The sequence below is a fragment of the Solanum dulcamara genome, chromosome 3 (assembly GCF_947179165.1).
Source record: "Solanum dulcamara chromosome 3, daSolDulc1.2, whole genome shotgun sequence".
Lineage (NCBI taxonomy): Eukaryota > Viridiplantae > Streptophyta > Magnoliopsida > Solanales > Solanaceae > Solanum > Solanum dulcamara.
In genome coordinates this window covers 29,892,921-29,910,712 of record NC_077239.1, presented here as the reverse complement: position 1 = coordinate 29,910,712, position 17,792 = coordinate 29,892,921, and the positions used below count along the sequence as shown (strand labels likewise).

The following is a 17,792-nucleotide window of genomic DNA, read 5'->3' as shown; positions in this document are numbered from 1 at the left end:
TGGGATGCTGCATTTCCATGAATGCAGGATCAGGTACACAGGTTAGCAGACTGCCGCAGTAGGCTCTTGTTGCATACTCAGCAAAGTAACAAAGTACCGGTGAGCTCCATTCTCACCTGGAGCGAATAGGTGTCTAGTACTACTTAAATGTTCTTATAGTTATAGTTGGGCATGTCAGTCCCTGTCCGGACCATTTAATAAGGTACAGTTAAGAATTCCATTAGAGGCTTCGTAGACATTGTAAAATTGTCACCTCTTATTATAGTTTCATTTGTCCATCACATCAGTATGGCCAGTTGGTCAGTGTTGCATATGTACAGTTCCACATTATTTGCCTCATGTACACAGATATTCATTTGTTTAGCATGGGTCATTTGTATAGCAGGTGTTCATACGGGGTCTCCCCCTCCAGCGGGATTCATTTTTGCATCCTTTCATCAATACCCTAGCACCGGGTATCCATTAACGCCTGGTCTTGAGGAATGAATAATACAACACTTCGTGTCCTTCCCATCAAATCTGAAGTTCCCAGCCCCAAGCACACACAATGGAACCGTAGACTGCCCCGTCCAAGATTGTGCGTGACATATACACCTTGGCATCTACCCTTGGATATGTCGCATCAGTTCATCCATAACCAAGGCAAAAAGAAATGGGCTAAGAGATGATCCTTGGTGCAAACCTATCATGCCTAGAAAGTGCTCCGAGTCTCCTCCAATTATCCTCACTCGGGTCTTGGCTCCTTGTACATGTCTTTGATCATGTAAGCTACGAGTACACCTCTAGCCTCCAAACATCTCCATAGAACCTCCCCACGGACTTTGTTGTATGCTATTTCTAGGTCAATGAACATCAAATGTAAGTCCCTCTTCCTCTCAAATGTAAGTCCCTCTTCCTCTCACTATATTACTCTTATCAATCTCCTTACGAGATGAACGGCTTCTGCAGTTGACCGTCGCGGCATGAATCCAATTTGGTTCTCGATAACAGACACACCCCTCCTCACCTTCATCTCCCCACCTTCTCTCAAACTTCCGGAATGTGGATTAGTAGCTAAATACCCCTATAGTTGTTGCTATTTTGAATATCACCCACATGAATGAACATCATAAATTGTATTTGCCAAGTCTTCTTTTTTACTATTGAAGTCATCAGTCGTCTTGTCATGATTCCTTCTTGCATAATTTTTTGTTTTTTACTCCCTTTACAGACCTGACGGCTTCATTAGAAAGAAAAATTGCAACTCTTCTTAATAGAAGCCATACCTTATATGTCATCAAAGTATTCAAAACCATCTGACTTATATTTATGTTCATTTTTTTTTTGAACAATTTCTTTGGTATCCGTTCTGTTTTTGTTAAACAATTATACCTATGAGCATTTAATTGAAGCAAGATATATTTTTTGAATATGTTTCCTCTAAATTGCCAAGCATCTTAAATCATATGCATAGCAGGTCATATTGCTCCTTCACCTATCAATTAAGTATATCATATAGCTACTCATGAAATATCCGTAGCAACTTGACAGATGCATAACATGATTCGATTCAATAGGACAGCCCGGTGCACTAAGATCCCGCTATGCATGGGGTCCAGGGAAGGGCATGCAACCCAAAATATCTAGATTGCTAAATTCTGGTTATTATTTGACCGCTACTGAAACAATAAACATTGGTCTCAGAATTGAGGATATTAGCAACAAAGCCTGCTCAAAACTATAAGCATTTTCAACATTACCAGTTTCAAAAAAAAAAAACTACAAGCATTAAGATATAAGAAATTACCTCCTTTTGGACCCAGTTCTCTCTTTCATTCTCCATCTCTTTTACTTTTTCCTCCAAGCTCACCTGATATTCATGCCAAAGTCATTCTCAAAGTCTTTGTTTTGACCAGGCAGATTATCAAGGAGAAACACAAATAAATTGCTTAACAGCATGAATGTAAACAGGTACAAATCTGAAGTCAAAAGCATGAAAAAACTCCACTATCAAGTGAAAGAATAGAAGTGCATAAAAAATTATTAACAGTGATATTAATTTTTTTACCCTCATTGAATTCAAATTTTCCACTTCACCCACCAACAGACTGATTCTTTCCTCCAAGCTAACCTGCAAAGAAGAAGGTATTATACCAAAATCTATTTCATCCCATGAATCCTGCTTTACAAAACATGCTAACTTCTAGTTATTTCTTTTCCCCACATGGAACCAAAAACCAAAAGAAGAAGAAACAAAGAACAAAACAAAAACGAAAAGTATCAGTACAGTGGATATTAGGAACAATTCTCTGTCAAAGTTACTAGTATAAAAAAGGAGAGAGATTACCTCCTTCTGGACCCTGTTTTCGGTTTCCTTCTCCATCTCTTCTACTTTTTTCTCCAAACTCACCTGATATTCATGCCAAAGTTATTCTAGTGAAGGTTTTTGAACCAAGCAAATTATCAACAAGAAATACCACTATATTGCCACAACACATGAAGATAAAAGATACGCAACAAAAGTCAATGGCATGAAAAACCTCCCACGATCAAGTGAAACAACAGAAGCACATAAAAATTAACTAATACTAACTTCAGGATTCATTACCCTCTTTGAATTCAACTTCTCCACTTCATCCACCAACTCATTATTTCTTTTCTCTAAGCCAGCCTGTAAGGAACAAGGTATACACTGGAACTTACTGCAGGCCTCAAGAGAAAATCTTAAAATTGCAGAAAATGCAGAAAAGGACATGACACTGCATTGCTTCTAACCAGTGATGGTAAAACAAAAAGATGATCTTAGGAAAAAAACATGGTTCTGATATACAAGAAAATTTATTTGCCAATATGGGATTATCACCTCCTTTAGAAGCCAGGAATTCTTTTCACTTTGTAATTGAGAATTCTTCATCTCAAACTCAGCCTGAAAATTACAGAGAGCATACTTCTTGTAATGTAGACCTAAGCTTTAAAGAGTCGTTATGGCAGTAAAAGAACAATAAAAGGAGACTGGCAATGGTAAATCAAAAATATCGATTTGGTGTCCTCCTAAATGCAATATATCTTTGAAAACTTCCACAGAAGTAGAAATGAAAATGGCTAAAAGTTTTAGTACCTCTTTCTGCAAGTAAACATCCTTCTCCATATGCAGTTGTCTTATCTTTTCTTCTTGGTTAGCCTGCAAAAGTCCAAAAGGTCACTGATAGCTGTAGAAGGACCATTGAACAAGCAAGGAATGAATATTTTAGTTGGATAATATGTTTTAAAAAGCACAACTATTGTGATAGCAGTATGCATCTATCAGTGTTTTCCCATTACCTCTTGCCTCTTGAAACTGTTAATTTCTTTTTGCGATTGCATGATTTTCTCCTCAAAACTAGCCTGTGGATCACAGAAGAGCGTAAAACTCAAAATAGATAGGATAAATAGGACAAGACAGCAAAAACACAGAACTAATTTTGCATCCTCTGTGCATGTAGCAGCATGGCATGCCATCAGACTTCGAAATTTAACCGTACTTAAACAATTCATTTTTGAAAATGAAGCTACATAACACGAACAACACACAAGTACAGCACAGTTTTTCACACATTTGAATCATGAAAGGATAATCTTAATATTTGGTCAAAATCAATTTGTTTTTTCATTGTGGAACGGAAAGGGCTGCCTGCTTTGAGACAGAGGCAGAACTAAAATACCTCTTTATGCAGATGATTGTTATTTTCATTCTGTAGTTGTTTGATCCTCTCGTCAAAGTTAGACTACACATCAAGGTAAAACCGCAATGTTCGGAGTGAAAATCTAAAAAAACTGATTAGGCACCAAACATTGGCCTATGAATTAGCAAGTTACAGGTTTTTACGATGCAAATTTTGCGTAGAGTTTCTATTACCTCCTTCAGTAAACTGGCATCTTTTTCCCGTGAGAATTGTTTAAGTTTCTCCTCGAAGATAGCCTGCAAAACAGCAGTAACTATTAAATGTTTCAATTAAAATGTAGATAGAAACTATATATGGCAATTTTATGCGGATGTAAACTCATTTAAAGGCTACACAAGTAAAAGATTTTACAGCGTTTGTACCTCCTTTTGCATATGTGATACTTTGTCTTTCTGTAATTGTTTAATTTTCTCTTCAAAGGTGGCCTGTCCATAAAATAGAGAAAGCGATGACTTGTCATGAGTTAAACAATAGACAGATAAGAGGGAGGAAGAGAATACAATTATCATCAAATAATGAGCCCCTAACCGAAAACAGCTCAGCAAACTGCTAAAAGAGGAGGCCTTAACTCACCTCTGTATCCATCCTACGGTATTTCTTGTTCTCGGCTAAAGATGATGGTAAAAGCAAGAATGTCAAAAGAGAACATATCAGAAAGTATCAAGGACCCAAGATGTTTACAACAAGAAGGCCTCAGTCCCAAAAAAGTTGGGTTTGGTTATATGAATCTCATTTCTTCATTTAAACTCATTTTGTAGCATCATTATACTAAATAAAATAAAAATAAATTAAATATATCTACAACTAATAGCCTAATAAATAAATAAATAATAATAATAATAACAACAACAACAACAATATTGAAAGTCCTCTAACAAGTCTAAGACTAATTCTCAACTAATCCTTCTGTCCCAATTTATGTGATGTAGTTTAACTGGGCACAGAGTTTAAGAAATATGAAAAGACTTTGCAATGTTCCAAAACTACCCTTAAAATAAATGAATTTTTAAATAAAAGAGTACACCTTTTGTGGACTTTTTGCCAAATAAGTGAGACCCAACATAGGTTTAATGTTGATAATGTCATTAAATATTTGCCTATTAAGGAATTGTGTCATTCTTTTTTAAATTGCCTAAAAAGGAAAGTGTGTGATATAAATTGGGACGGGGGAATAGTAGTTATCACCTATATGGATCTTTTTCTTCTATTGTATCCTATCGTTAGCTAAGTCTACATTGGCACCAAGCATTTCGAGATAACTTCCTTCCATGTGGATTTTTATGTATACCTTGTCCCCCTTTTAACACTTTCACTTACAATAGTTTCACTTCCCTACGGACTCATACATTTGTAGGTCAATGCAAAACATGTCCAAACTGTTAAGAAGTCCCACATCAGAATAGGGATAGGAAACTGGTCTCCTTATACGGACTTGGACAATCCTCCCCTCATGAGCTAGTTTTTGGGGTTGAGTTAGGCCCAAGATCCATCTTTACATGGTATCAGAGCCAGGCTCATCCCAATTCTTTGTTCACCAATGTTGGGCCCCTATATTATAGTGTCCACGCTCTAGTTAACGAGGTCTGGGCGTGTGGACGAGTGTTAAGAAGTCCCACATCGAAATAGGGATGGGAAATTGATCTCCTCATATGGACTTGGACATTCCTCCCCTCATGAGCTAGTTTTTAGGGTTGAGTTAGACACAAGATCCATCTTTACACAAACCATCTCAAGCGACCTTCTCACATTTTATCCTCAATGCATGTGACTTGCACCTTCTGGCAAATGTGTTCATTTTAAATCTTATCTAATCTAGTATAATCGCACATTATCTTAGCTCACTTATATTCTGCTTCTTCGTCCTTTGTTTTTGGCAACTTCTTATAACACTCTTTTAGCTTTAATAACTTTGTGTACTTCCTCATCCACTACCAGAATTCCTTGGTCGAGGTCCTAGACCTTTAGACATACCTAGAACTTTAGTTGCTACATTGTTAATGCACCCTGACATTTCTTTCCACAGGATATCTATGTCTCCCTCTAAGTTCCAAGCCCAACACCTAATTCGCGGTTGTTTGCAAGTCGCACCTTTCTCACTCTACTATTAAGCTTTTTTCTAAGACTACTAACCAATGTTGGATGTATAAAGGTTTGAGGTGTAGAAGAGAAAGATGATTTTATTCACTTACAACATGCTCTTTATATAGAGCAGATACAGAATTGAAAATACTAATCAGATAAGGTACAAACCACCAGAAGACCTAGAATACAATAAAGGAAACTATAAGGGGTCGTTTGGTAGTGTATTAAAAGAAATAATGCATGCATTAGCTTTGTGTATTAGTAGTACCTTGTTTGGTACACTTTTTCTGCCTATGTATAACTAATACTTGCTAATGCAAGCTTTAATTATACAATCTATTGTGTATTGAGTGTAGCACTAATACATGAAAATCCATGATATTAGTAATGCAAGGGAATTTAATGCATGCATTAGCATGGTGAAAGACCCAATTGGCCCTCAAAACCTTTTTTTACATCTTTTCCACCATATTTGTGGAGGGTATTTTAGTAAATTAAAAATAATAAATATTTTTAATAAAAATTATGCAATACATGCTATTTCTAACACACCAAACCAAACAATGCATAAAAAATAATTAATGCAAGCATAACTAATATAAACATTACTAACACACTCTATTTAGCATTATTCTTATACGCCCTACCACACGACCCCTTAAAGTCCTAAATACTACAAATGACACTATGTATACCATCAGATAGCTGAAATATAGGAAGCTAATAACAGACACATAAACTGAAGGGCAACATATATTATCTTAATACGCCTCCGCAATTAAGGGTGACTGGAACAAGCACCAACTTGTGAAAATGGCGCAGAAAAGTTGTATGTAGAAGACAACAGCAACTTGATCCGCAGAGTGAAGGTGACAAACCCCAAGTGCATTTTTGTTGAACTTGCTCATGAACAAAATGGAAATTTTGGCTATATGCTTCGCCCTACTATTAAAACCGGATTAGCACAAATGTAGGTGGTGCTAATGTTGTCACAGAAAACAGTTGGTGAAGAACACAGTGATAAGTGAAGCTCCTGAAGCAAATTCATTAGCCAATTGACTTCAGAAACAGAAGCAGCAACAGCTCGATACTCAGCTTCCGTAGATGAGCGTGAGACAAACTTTTGCTTTTTGGAAGACCAAGAGACTGGTCAGTTCCCAAGGTAGACAACACAACCTGTTGTTGATGTTCAGCCTTGTGGATTTCCAAACCAATCAGAGTTAGAATAAGCAAGTAAACAGCCTATTAGTTGTCGAGTTAGCTGGAAACCCAATGTACTTATGTGTTTCGGGTAGCGCAACAAACATTTGATGGCTTTCCCGAGAGACACTTTGGATTACGCATAAACTAAGACAACTTGCTCACAGCAAACCCGATGTCAGGCCTAGTAAAGGGTAGGTAGTGAAGCTTACCAATGATTCTTCTGTAAAAGGAAATGTCAATTACAGAATCAACTTCTGAATCAACTAAGGTGCAGGTTGATGTCATTGGTGTGAGAATACCCTTGCAATCAGCCATATGCAATTCATCTAGAAGATCCATGACATATTTTTGTTGAGACAAATAGTCTTCCTGAAAGAATCAGGCATATGCAATCTATAACAGAAAAATAGTAAGGTGGTGTTAACAGTTAGAAGCCCCGTGTGTGTGCGGGTTTGGTGGCGCAACCTCGCGGAGGGAGGGGGAGGATCGGAACAGCTGAATTGTGCATAATGAACTGCTTGTTTGCTTTTCTGAATAAAGATACTTCTTTTAAAGATAAGGATAATGATCAAATTCTTCTTTAGTCCTTGTTATATGGCAATGGAGGAAAAAGTAAAGAATCTCACTACAATCTGTTCTATTTCATTCGATGTTCGTCTTGAAATTGTTTTATGTTTGTGAGTATTATTCAACTGTGAAGCCATGGAACCAAATGTTCGTTATTCCAACAGACCAAGGTGGTAAAACCAATCCCCAAAACCAAAATGTAAAATTTATCTTACACTCAATTGGTTGTAACAGTTAAGAGACTTCATTCCATGGTTTCCTGGCACAGTTGTTGCATTAATTTCCCATCCATAAAGTTGATTAAGTACTGATAGATCTGTGTAAGCAAGATCTTACTGAAATATGATACTTTTGAAGTGTCCATAAGTGCATTTAAATATGTATAGACATACTAATTTACAGAAATAGTCATCGTCCTATATCAGTATCTGCATACACAGACACACATGTTGAATACTCGCCTTACTGTTGACTGGTATAAAAACAAAAAGTTATGAATCTCTGGAGATCTGTCCAATTCCATATGACAGAACGATTGCTATCTCTTATAACCCGATATTCGCTGACTCATCGCCATCATGAGGGTTTGTTTGTTATATTTTACTAGTGTTGTTTCCTTGTCATTCCTCTTCAATATGGTTGTAAATTATTAACTAGATTTTGACCGTCAACCTGTTCGTTATAGTTTTTCTTTCTAGTGGAAAAATGAATTGTCTGATAACTGCATTTCGAGAATTTTTCTGATCTACTTTGTGACTAGTTCTTGTGGAACCACAGAATTAGACTTTTATGTCTTTAACGGGAAGTTACAAATTCTCATCTTTTAGTAATCAGAAAACCAAGAAAACCGAGGACATGACCTTAGAGAGAAAAGAGTGGAGGTAGCGGATCAAGGTAGAAGGCTAGTAGGGATAGAATGGTGTCTTGCCGTGTGTCGGTTTAGGGTGATTGTAGGTCTAGGCGTGCCTTTATAGTTGTGTTGGTATTGCCTTCGATTATCACATTACTTTGTTGTCATTATTGTTCTTATCTTGTAAAATTTGCATCGCCTTTCGTTTTTTTGCCATTATTCTATATATATTGTTTTTCTCTCTTACTTGAGACTGTGACTTTTGAGCCAAGGGACTTTCAGAAACAGCATCTCTATCTCCATGAGGTAATGGTAAGGTCTGCGTACATCTTACCCTCTCCAGACCCCACTTGTGGGATTTCACTAGGTATGTTGTTGTTGTTGTAAATATATGGCATGGCGTGTTTCAAAAAATAATGCAAGAGCCCAAGATCTTTTAGAGAGAATTATTGGGAAAGTGATGTAATTATGGACTTGACACTTCAATGAATTTCTCGATACTTTGGTCCAAGATCATCTGAGATTTCTCAATATTCTGGTCCAAGACCTGTGAGAATTTGACAATGAGTTCGTCGTTGGTGACATGAGCTCCTACGGTCGCAAGATCATCGTAGAGAGATTGGACTTGGTTGAGACTCTCTTTGGTGAGACGAGCGAGGCAATCTCGCAAGCTAAATATGCGATTTTGCGACTTATATTTTGTTTGGATGGTTATTATGTATTATTTCATAATGTATCGTATTGTATTGTATTGTATTGTGTTGTAGCGTATCGTACTATATTTTTTTTAATGAATACAATATTTGGATAGATTGTATCATTCTTCGTCATTACATAATGTAATGTCACATATCCATAGTTTAAATGATAAACCTACAAGAAATTATAGGGTACGTGGTAGAGTTACTATGAAAAAGTAGGGTAAATGATAAAATAGAATTATTAAATAATAAGTAAAGACAAAATGAGAAAAAAATATTAAAGTAACGACGCGATCATACCAAATCGGTCGTTAAACAAAATGGGGTTTTTCGTCGTTACCTAACAATAAATTTAAGCAATATGATACAATAGAATTTAAGTAACAATCAAAACAAACATTGTATTTAGACTAATAATATAATACAATACAATATCACGGGTAACAACCATCCAAACAAGGTGTTAGTGGCTTAAGCAGTATGGAGGGAATCTCAAGCTGCTTTGGCACTACAATGGCAGTAACAGTTGGATCTATTGATGCTAAAATTCTGGATCAATTGGTCCTAACAAAACCAAATAACATAATTTGGGTTGGCAATTGTCTAGTTGTTTGTGGTGGTGACCATTGTTTGTGGTGGTGGTCTCAACTGGAACAAGGATAGTCCCATCTACATGTCCATAAAGATTGTCTCCTATCATGAGCATGGACACTTGTGCCTTCCACAAGGAGAAGTTATGGCTGCCCGCAAGTCTAATCGGAAGCTAGGTAACCGAGTTGAATTGAACAATGGTGGTGGTGATGGTTGTATCCTCGATTGCCATTTGTGGTAGGTGGGTAATAAGAAACTTAGAACTCTGTGAGGAAAAAAAAGCTCTTGATACCATATAAAGGTTTGAGTTGTAGAAGAGAAAGATGATTTTATTCACGTACGACATGCTCTTTATATAGAGCAGATACAAAATTGAAAATACAATATTGACAAGGTACAAACCAACAGAAGACCTAGAATATAGGAAACTACTGAAGTCCTAAATAGTACAAATAACTAACTGCATATACCATCAGATAACTGAGATATAGGAAGCTAATAACACTCATAAACTGAAGGGTAACATATATTGTTTGTTAATAGGTTGGTCAGCATTTCTCCTGGAATAATCTTACAGTCCTTGCATGTACTTTCTCATCTTCTAATAAGGATAAAAATGTAGTAGAGTATGGTTACCCCCTCTTTAAAGTAATTAGGTGAGAATCTTTATTCTTAAAATATGTGTTAGCTACCACTTAATCATAAGCTAAAGAGAATTCTAATATAGTCTTCGGCTCTTCGCTTCGTCATTCATAGTACCATAACTATAACAACCATGTAATTGTTCAAAGTCATTGTTATGTTTACCTACATGGCCTTTTAGATCTCCTCCTATAAGGATTTGTCGGCCTCCTGCCTCCTGGAATTCCTTGAACCAAATAATCCATATCTTCACAAAACTTAGCTTTAGCTTCTACATCTAATCTTATTTGCGGCACATAGGTACTAATAACATTGATTGTCTCATTCCCCGTACAAGCCTTACTGCAATAATGGTATCCCCAACTCGTTTTACCTTTACAACCTTATCTTTAAGTCCTAGTTCTACAATAATTCTCACTCCATTCATACTTTCTTTCCTACTTTTATCTATCCCATTCCTACCATAACTTATAACTCGTGTTACCTATCTCTCTAGCCTTACTCTCCTTTTTAGGGTATTCACTAATTCCATCATTTTCCTTGTCAAAGTGCTTATATTCCAGGTATCTACCCGAATCTAACTCTCTTGGACTAGCTTTTTATCTTATGCCAGATCCCTTTCTTATTTTGCACCATATCCGAGTTAGTGATTTGGCGGAAATAGCTCCTTTACCCACACCCATCCATGACGTGAGAACCCTTCTATATTTTGCGCCACATTCGGTCAAACGTGGCGGAACTAACTTCTTTACATGCACTCATTCATGATGCTGGAACCCATGCTTATACTCCCTCACTCCCAAGCGGTGATGTGGTTGGAATCCCTTGCTCATTTGCTATTAAGTTACCGGTCATGGTGATTTTACAATTTAAAGGTGAGAAGGCATTCTACATACTCTTTTTTAATTATTTCTTCTCTCCACCAGGCAGCAGCAGTTCTAATCCTTCTCCTTTTACTTCTTTTTTCTCTCAAGAAGTTCCAATATCTCTCCTTCCATTTTCTCTTTCCTTATTCTCTTCTTCCTTGCACCCTTCCTTACATGAGTTTCTCCTATTAACTTTCCCTTTAGTGGAGAAAGGACCCTCTCCATTTCCAAACAAAACGAAGATCTAATCCAGCTTGCAATAAAAATTTGACAAGTAAAGAATCTTTCATCTATGGTTATAATTTCACGAGAAATCCGCATAAATTCACAGTTTAAAAGAAAACATTTTACCAGCAGGCATTGAATGTTGCACCTGCATCTGTTCATGAGGAAATGAAGGAAAACACTGCTCTATGACAAGGGCTTTCAAGTTTTCTGTGCCAATTCATTTACTGATCGATCACAAGGAAAATTAAATTCCGCAACTATGATTTCTTATTACACTATCCCAGTAATGATGCAGCAAAGCCTCAAAACAGTACATATCAAATTAAGAAGATTATTTATAGCATAAATTTTGAATATACAGAAACCCCATAATTGGGTTCAGAGAAGACCATAAGCTAAGTTTGATGTGACAAAGTGAAAGGCAACATTTGGGCTTGCCTTTATTTAATCTCAACCATTAAGATGATCATGATGTGAAAGAAAATATTCTTTAAGAATTGGACAATCTCAAGTTTTCAACACACACACACACTATCACTCTATCCCTATCTCTCTCCCTCCCTCCCTGCCTCCCTCTCTCTCTCTCTCTCAAATATGTTTTCTAGTTCCTTTCTTCATGACCAACACAACCTTTATTGTCCAACAGCTCAATATCTAATTCAGTTTAGTTAGGAGCAAGAAGCTCATACCAGCATTTGATGATTACAACAACAATGTACCCAGTGGACTAGGGAGGGTAAAGTGTACCGGGGAGGGTAAAGTGTACCCAGACCTTACTTGTACCTTGGTAGGTAGTGAGGTTGTTTCTAATAGACCCTCAGCACAAGGAAAAGATGGCAAAAGAAAAAATAAATGACAAAGTATGCGGGGAAAAATAAAATTGACAATAACTACAACAAATAGTAGGATAATTGAAGTACAAGAAACAACAAATAATAGCAGAAATTGAAGGACAAGAACTACTACTTAGCTAGGTGACGCACAACTACCGACCAACCCTCTACCCTAATTTGTGCCCTCCATAATGGGCATAACCTCCTTTTCTAAGGTCATGAGCTTGGTGAGCTGAAGTTGCATCATGTCTCGTCTAATCACTTCTCTACAATATTTCTTCGGCCTACCTCTACCCTCTCAACTCACCAAAGTTATCTGTGACGATTAATTCATGGATACAAGTTTGGAGTCATTTAGACAAGGGCAACTTATCAATTAAACAACATCTTTTTGTTGTACTGTTAGATCACCCAATAATGTTAAAGTATGAATATGAAAAACATAAAGATTCCATTCTTTCACGAAAAAAAGAAATACAACAAGAAGTGGCATGCAAACTCCATATATGGTTCTAGAAACGTGACTCATCTTAGATTTGGAAAACAAATAAACCTATTATACCAAGATGATTTGGTTATAGAAATTAACTTACAAATTTGGCACCCTCAGTATCATGTCTATTAGGATAGTCATCTATCCCCGAAGTATCATTAGTACGTGCTTCAGAGCCATGTATTTCAGCAGGATGGTTCTGATTGGAGGAAGTTGATTCATCTGCACCAATGGCATTATTTTCTATTCCTTTGGTTTGTTTATTCTTCTTTTTCTTGTTCCTCCTCTTCTTCTTCTCTTCTTCCATTAGGACAGGGTCAACAATCAAAACTCAGAAAATACTAATGGAAGAGCACAACCTACAGAAACCATAAAAAATTATAATCAAGTATGATATTTCAAATTAGACACAAAATTAGCATGCATTTAAGATCTCTTTCTCATTAGAACTTGTGAAGCACTACGCAAAATTAATCTGACTTCAAAATCAATCAATAAACTCCAGCTGCTAAGGCATTTTGGAACCTCAAATTCAAATCAAGTCGTTTTTCAATTTAACATGTAACTTCATCGATAAACACATAAATAAAGAAGTACTTTGCATGAACACAGCTATAAAAAAGATGCATACAAGTCTCGTCCCAGTTAAACTTGTGAAACACCATCCAGAATGAACCTGAAGCTTCGGAATAAACCAATAGACAATAGCATCAAATCCAAATTCATTTCATGTTTCAGATTAACCAACAAAGAATGTGAAACTTCAAAAGAAAGTTAGATCAACAACATAATTTCCTCCTTAAGAACCTTAAATTACACCCAACATGACAGCTAACAATGTTGAACTTGAATATTCCAAAATCAATAATTAGAGAGAATGCATTTTCTGAACCTTAAATGCAGATCTATTTCAGAATCGAGCAGCAAACGAATGTTAAACATCAATGTAGGACAACACGAATACAAATTTCTTTTACTTATAGAAAACATAAATTTCCTCTACATGAACACATAAAATAAAATACACCAAAAAGAAGGAGGCCGGATTAGCACAGCTAAACAAAATGTTTAATGCAAAAACAAATCAGATGTATATTTACCGAAAGAAGAGATCGACAAGAGATTGAAAGTGGTGAAATCCTTTGAGAACACACCGTAATGTTGAAAGCGACTGAATTTGGGGGTATGGGAGAGCTGAAGAGCGTAACGGCCAGGTGGATGGTCATTTTGGTAATTTTAGTTTAGGTTCCAACTTTTGGATTGCGTTGTCCTTCCAATCATCTTGCTACACGTTGCACTCTATTAAGTCAGGTTCTCACATGAAAAAAAAAGTCTAAAGGCATTAAAATCTATTATTCTTTTATGCCCTTACCTATGTGAAAGACTCATAAATATTCTTATTTCAGTCAAAAACTCACATAGTTAGAAAATACGTATTGTGAAGATGAGGATGCTAAAATAAATGTGTGCTATACTAGAAGTGACAAGATTATAAATGAGGTTATCTCAAAAAAATGGAAGTAGCCTCTATGGCGGACAAGATAAGAGAGGTAAGAGTAAGATGGTTTGAGCATGTGTAGAGAAAGTGCACCAACGCCCCAGTGAGAAGGTGCGAAGGACTGGTTGTGAAGATATACGGAGGGGTAAAGATAGGCTGAAAAAGTATTAGACAGAGGTAATTAGACATGGCGCAGCTTCATATTATTGAGAACATGACTTTATATAGGAAAGAGTAAAGGTCGCCTATTAGGGTAGGAGGTTAGTCGGGGTAGATTGTTGTCTTGCCTTGCGAAGGTTTAGTGTATGTCGTAGAACTAGTCGTAGCCTTATAGTTATTGTCATATGTTTATTATATTTCAATTATCACACTATTTTATGTTGTTATTATTGTTTCTCTCAAAGTATCATTAAAGCTCATTATGTTAGTAAAATCTAGAGTTCTCCAATGCAATTTTTACCTGTCTAAAAAAAATTAGTAAATAGACATTTTTTAGAAAAATCTTCTACTTAAAATTTGAATCAATAAATAGTTATTTTTTGTAATGTTGAGGATAAATTGTTAAGTCCATGAATATATTGATTAGACAAATTTTATCCTTTTTTCTTTACTCTTTGTTAATAAAGAGTTTGATAACATTAAGAATTTATTTTTCATTTCAAATATAGCTAGACTAAAATATTTCAAATATTATGAGATGAGCTAATAATAAGAATTTGAATAAATAAAATTATTTTTTAGAACAAATAAAATAATTATCTAATTAGAAAAAAAAATTAATTCAATTAAATTTGGGATGATGCAATTATTAGACTAAAAGGTGGAAGAGAATATTCTTGAACCATAAATAAAGGTTGAGGGTATTTTAGACCAAAAGGTGAAAGAGGATATTTTTGAGTTATTTTCAATAGATTTGAGATTTATCGATCCAAAAAGATAGGTTAAAGGTATTTTTAGACCTAAATGTGGAAGGAGTGTATTTATGAGCCTTTCCATAGATAAGGGCTATTATGAACCTTTTCCCTTTTTTATATATGGAAAACTTTCACAAATATATTTCGAAATGGTGTACAAATGTCCTCCTTTTACATATTTGATCAAAGAGAAAAAACATAAAATAACATCCGAAGTTGTTTCGATTTTTTAAAAAGACACCTTAACTATGCAGGTGTCCTATTACCCCTTAAACAATTTTGATTACATCATTTTTTTACCAGTCCCAGATTTTTAAAAGCAAGTGTCATCACACATCAATCATTACATGACATGTGTCAATTTAATTTAAAATATATTTTTTTTCATTTTAAGTTTTTCTTTATTTTTTTCTCTCTCATACTTTGTTACATTTTTTACTTTAATTTTGAATTTACCTTAAATTTCACTTCATCTCTCATCCACCCACCTCCACATTCAAGCTGACCCTCTCCCCCTATTTTATTTCTTTCTTCCTTCTTCTTCACGTCCCTTGCCCCCCACCCTCACCCTCACCCATTGTCTTTCTTTTTTATTTTAAAAAAATTATATTATTTTCTAGATTTTGTTGAGTTATTGATAAAAAAACTAATTATTTCTCTAAGAAAATTTTAAATTTTGATGGTATCATCAATTAATTTATCTTTTTTTCATATAACTTCAAAACTAGAAAAAATAATTTTGAAAGAATCAATGGATCCCCAAAAATTGAAAGAAGATTGATTGAAATTCGGATAAATAAGCTAAATGATACCTCCTATTGAAATCTAATGGGTTTATCAAATTGCTCGAAATGTAAAAAAATATTTAGATAAAGTTTTAAAATTGAAGAGAGTTAAATTAATATTAGTAAAAGAAGGAGGGTGGAGTTGTGGTAAAAATGGTGACATTGAAGGTGAGGAGTTTCAATGGAGATGACAATGAATTTTTGAAGAAGAAAGAAGAAAGAGAAAGAAAGAATAATAAGAAAAAAAGTTAAAATAATAAAAAAAACAAGAAAATATATTTTATAACAAAATATTTGTAAAAATAAATTATATTCATTATTTTAGTTTGCTCACACTCTTTAAGAGTGCATACACTCTTTATGCCACGTGAACAAAAGATGATGTAATAATATCAGTTTAAAATTATTTAGTAGGGTAATATGATGCCCGCATAATTAAGATGTCATTTTAAAAATTCGGGACAATTTTAGGTGTCATTTTATGTCTTTTCTCTTGATCAAATTTGCCCCTTCATACATCTATTGGTAGGAGTCAGGTTTGTGTATACCTTACCTCTCCAGACCCCACGTTGTGGATTTCATTGGGTTGTTGTTGTTGTTGTTGCTGTATACATCTATTGAATAAAAAATGTTCTTATCTTCAATTCACTCTCCTATTTCATTTTTCCCCATCAATTCGCACTGTATTAGTAATCAATACCCACAAAAATTATTCTATTTTCTTCGAATCTAGAACTCTTTTATCCAATTATTTAGTATTGTTTTCAAATGTATATCAGTAAAGATTGTGCATCTGATGAAAATATTTTACAGTAAATAATAAATGAATAACATTTTCATAATTTTGGAGGTAAAATATATAGTTAGAAATATAGGGCGAGAATGAAAAGTATAAGAGGATGAAGGAGCTGCTAGCAGAGCATGGAGGAAAAGAGAAAGATACAGAAAAGATAATAGAGGGATCTCTTTAGGAGAGTATATCTGAAAAGATCTTGAGGGACATAGTTGTCATTTATATAATATTTTATTATTTTATTATATTTTATTATATATATTATTAGACTTGTTGATTCTGCCAGATGGTATTTTCTTATTTCAACTTGCTTGTTAATCATCGATTGCTTGGAAACTTTTAATTCTGTGACTGTTCTTCGCCGGAGTTGTGAGCTTCTTCGGAGCCTCATCTTCGCAAGCACACTTTCTCCGTCACTCCTCTCAACCATCACACAACCACCGCCACCATTACCATTGTCGTTGCCGTTGCCGCAGCGGCACGTAAACATCGCAGAACTCCGGCGAACAATACAAGGGAAAAGAGCAGATCCGCCGACGATGCTTTGAGTCTTGTCCTAGATCTGCCGATAAGGCTCTGCTGCTGCTTCTTCTCTTCCCTTCTTCTTCGTCTTCTTCTTTAGTGTTGTTTTGCCGGTATAGCTGACCTCCAGGTTGACTGCACAACTACATCATCAAGGATAAAACGTCAATTAATTTCTGAGGCTTGAAGATTTCAAGCGAAACTATTGATATACTGTTGGGCTCTAGCTGGCTGGGTTTGTGTTAAGAACCGACAGGTTATCGTCGGATTTTGTTTGCTACTGCTTGGCTGGAAACACAGCTGGGCAGATCGGTCCACACCGAGGAACTCATTTTTGGCGGCAATCAGGTTCATTCCGACTGGAGTTGGTACCTCCGATTTCTGTATCTTTTATTCTTTTCATATCTATTCTTTGTTCATACACTTATAGTTATATTTTGCTGACTTTAGACCTTTGAATAGTCTATTTGAATAATTTATTAGTCAACACATATTTTTATGGCTTTGGATAATGATGGTAGAC

The 17,792-nt window shown here is 35.4% G+C and overlaps 1 protein-coding gene across 5 annotated transcripts in view; it reads right to left on the bottom strand.

Moving 5' to 3' along the window:
- Positions 1-13,959, bottom strand: part of LOC129882498 (uncharacterized) — a 32,508-nt gene extending 18,549 nt beyond the window's left edge. For 2 of the 5 annotated variants that reach the window (XM_055956799.1, XM_055956802.1), the window contains exons 1-12: positions 13,858-13,959; positions 12,858-13,116; positions 4,064-4,126; positions 3,875-3,937; positions 3,681-3,743; positions 3,301-3,363; positions 3,098-3,160; positions 2,843-2,905; positions 2,573-2,650; positions 2,327-2,389; positions 2,048-2,110; positions 1,787-1,849 (exon numbers count right to left, since the gene is read on the bottom strand). In XM_055956799.1, the coding sequence (XP_055812774.1) occupies positions 1,787-1,849; positions 2,048-2,110; positions 2,327-2,389; positions 2,573-2,650; positions 2,843-2,905; positions 3,098-3,160; positions 3,301-3,363; positions 3,681-3,743; positions 3,875-3,937; positions 4,064-4,126; positions 12,858-13,064 (852 nt within the window). In that variant the 5' untranslated portion in view covers positions 13,065-13,116; positions 13,858-13,959. Of the gene's footprint in view, positions 1-1,786; positions 1,850-2,047; positions 2,111-2,326; positions 2,390-2,572; positions 2,651-2,842; positions 2,906-3,097; positions 3,161-3,300; positions 3,364-3,680; positions 3,744-3,874; positions 3,938-4,063; positions 4,127-12,857; positions 13,117-13,649; positions 13,807-13,857 lie in introns of those variants that run through there. The other 3 variants (XM_055956801.1, XM_055956800.1, XM_055956803.1) reach the window with 3 other exon arrangements.
- Between the last annotated feature and the right edge of the window lie 3,833 nt (positions 13,960-17,792).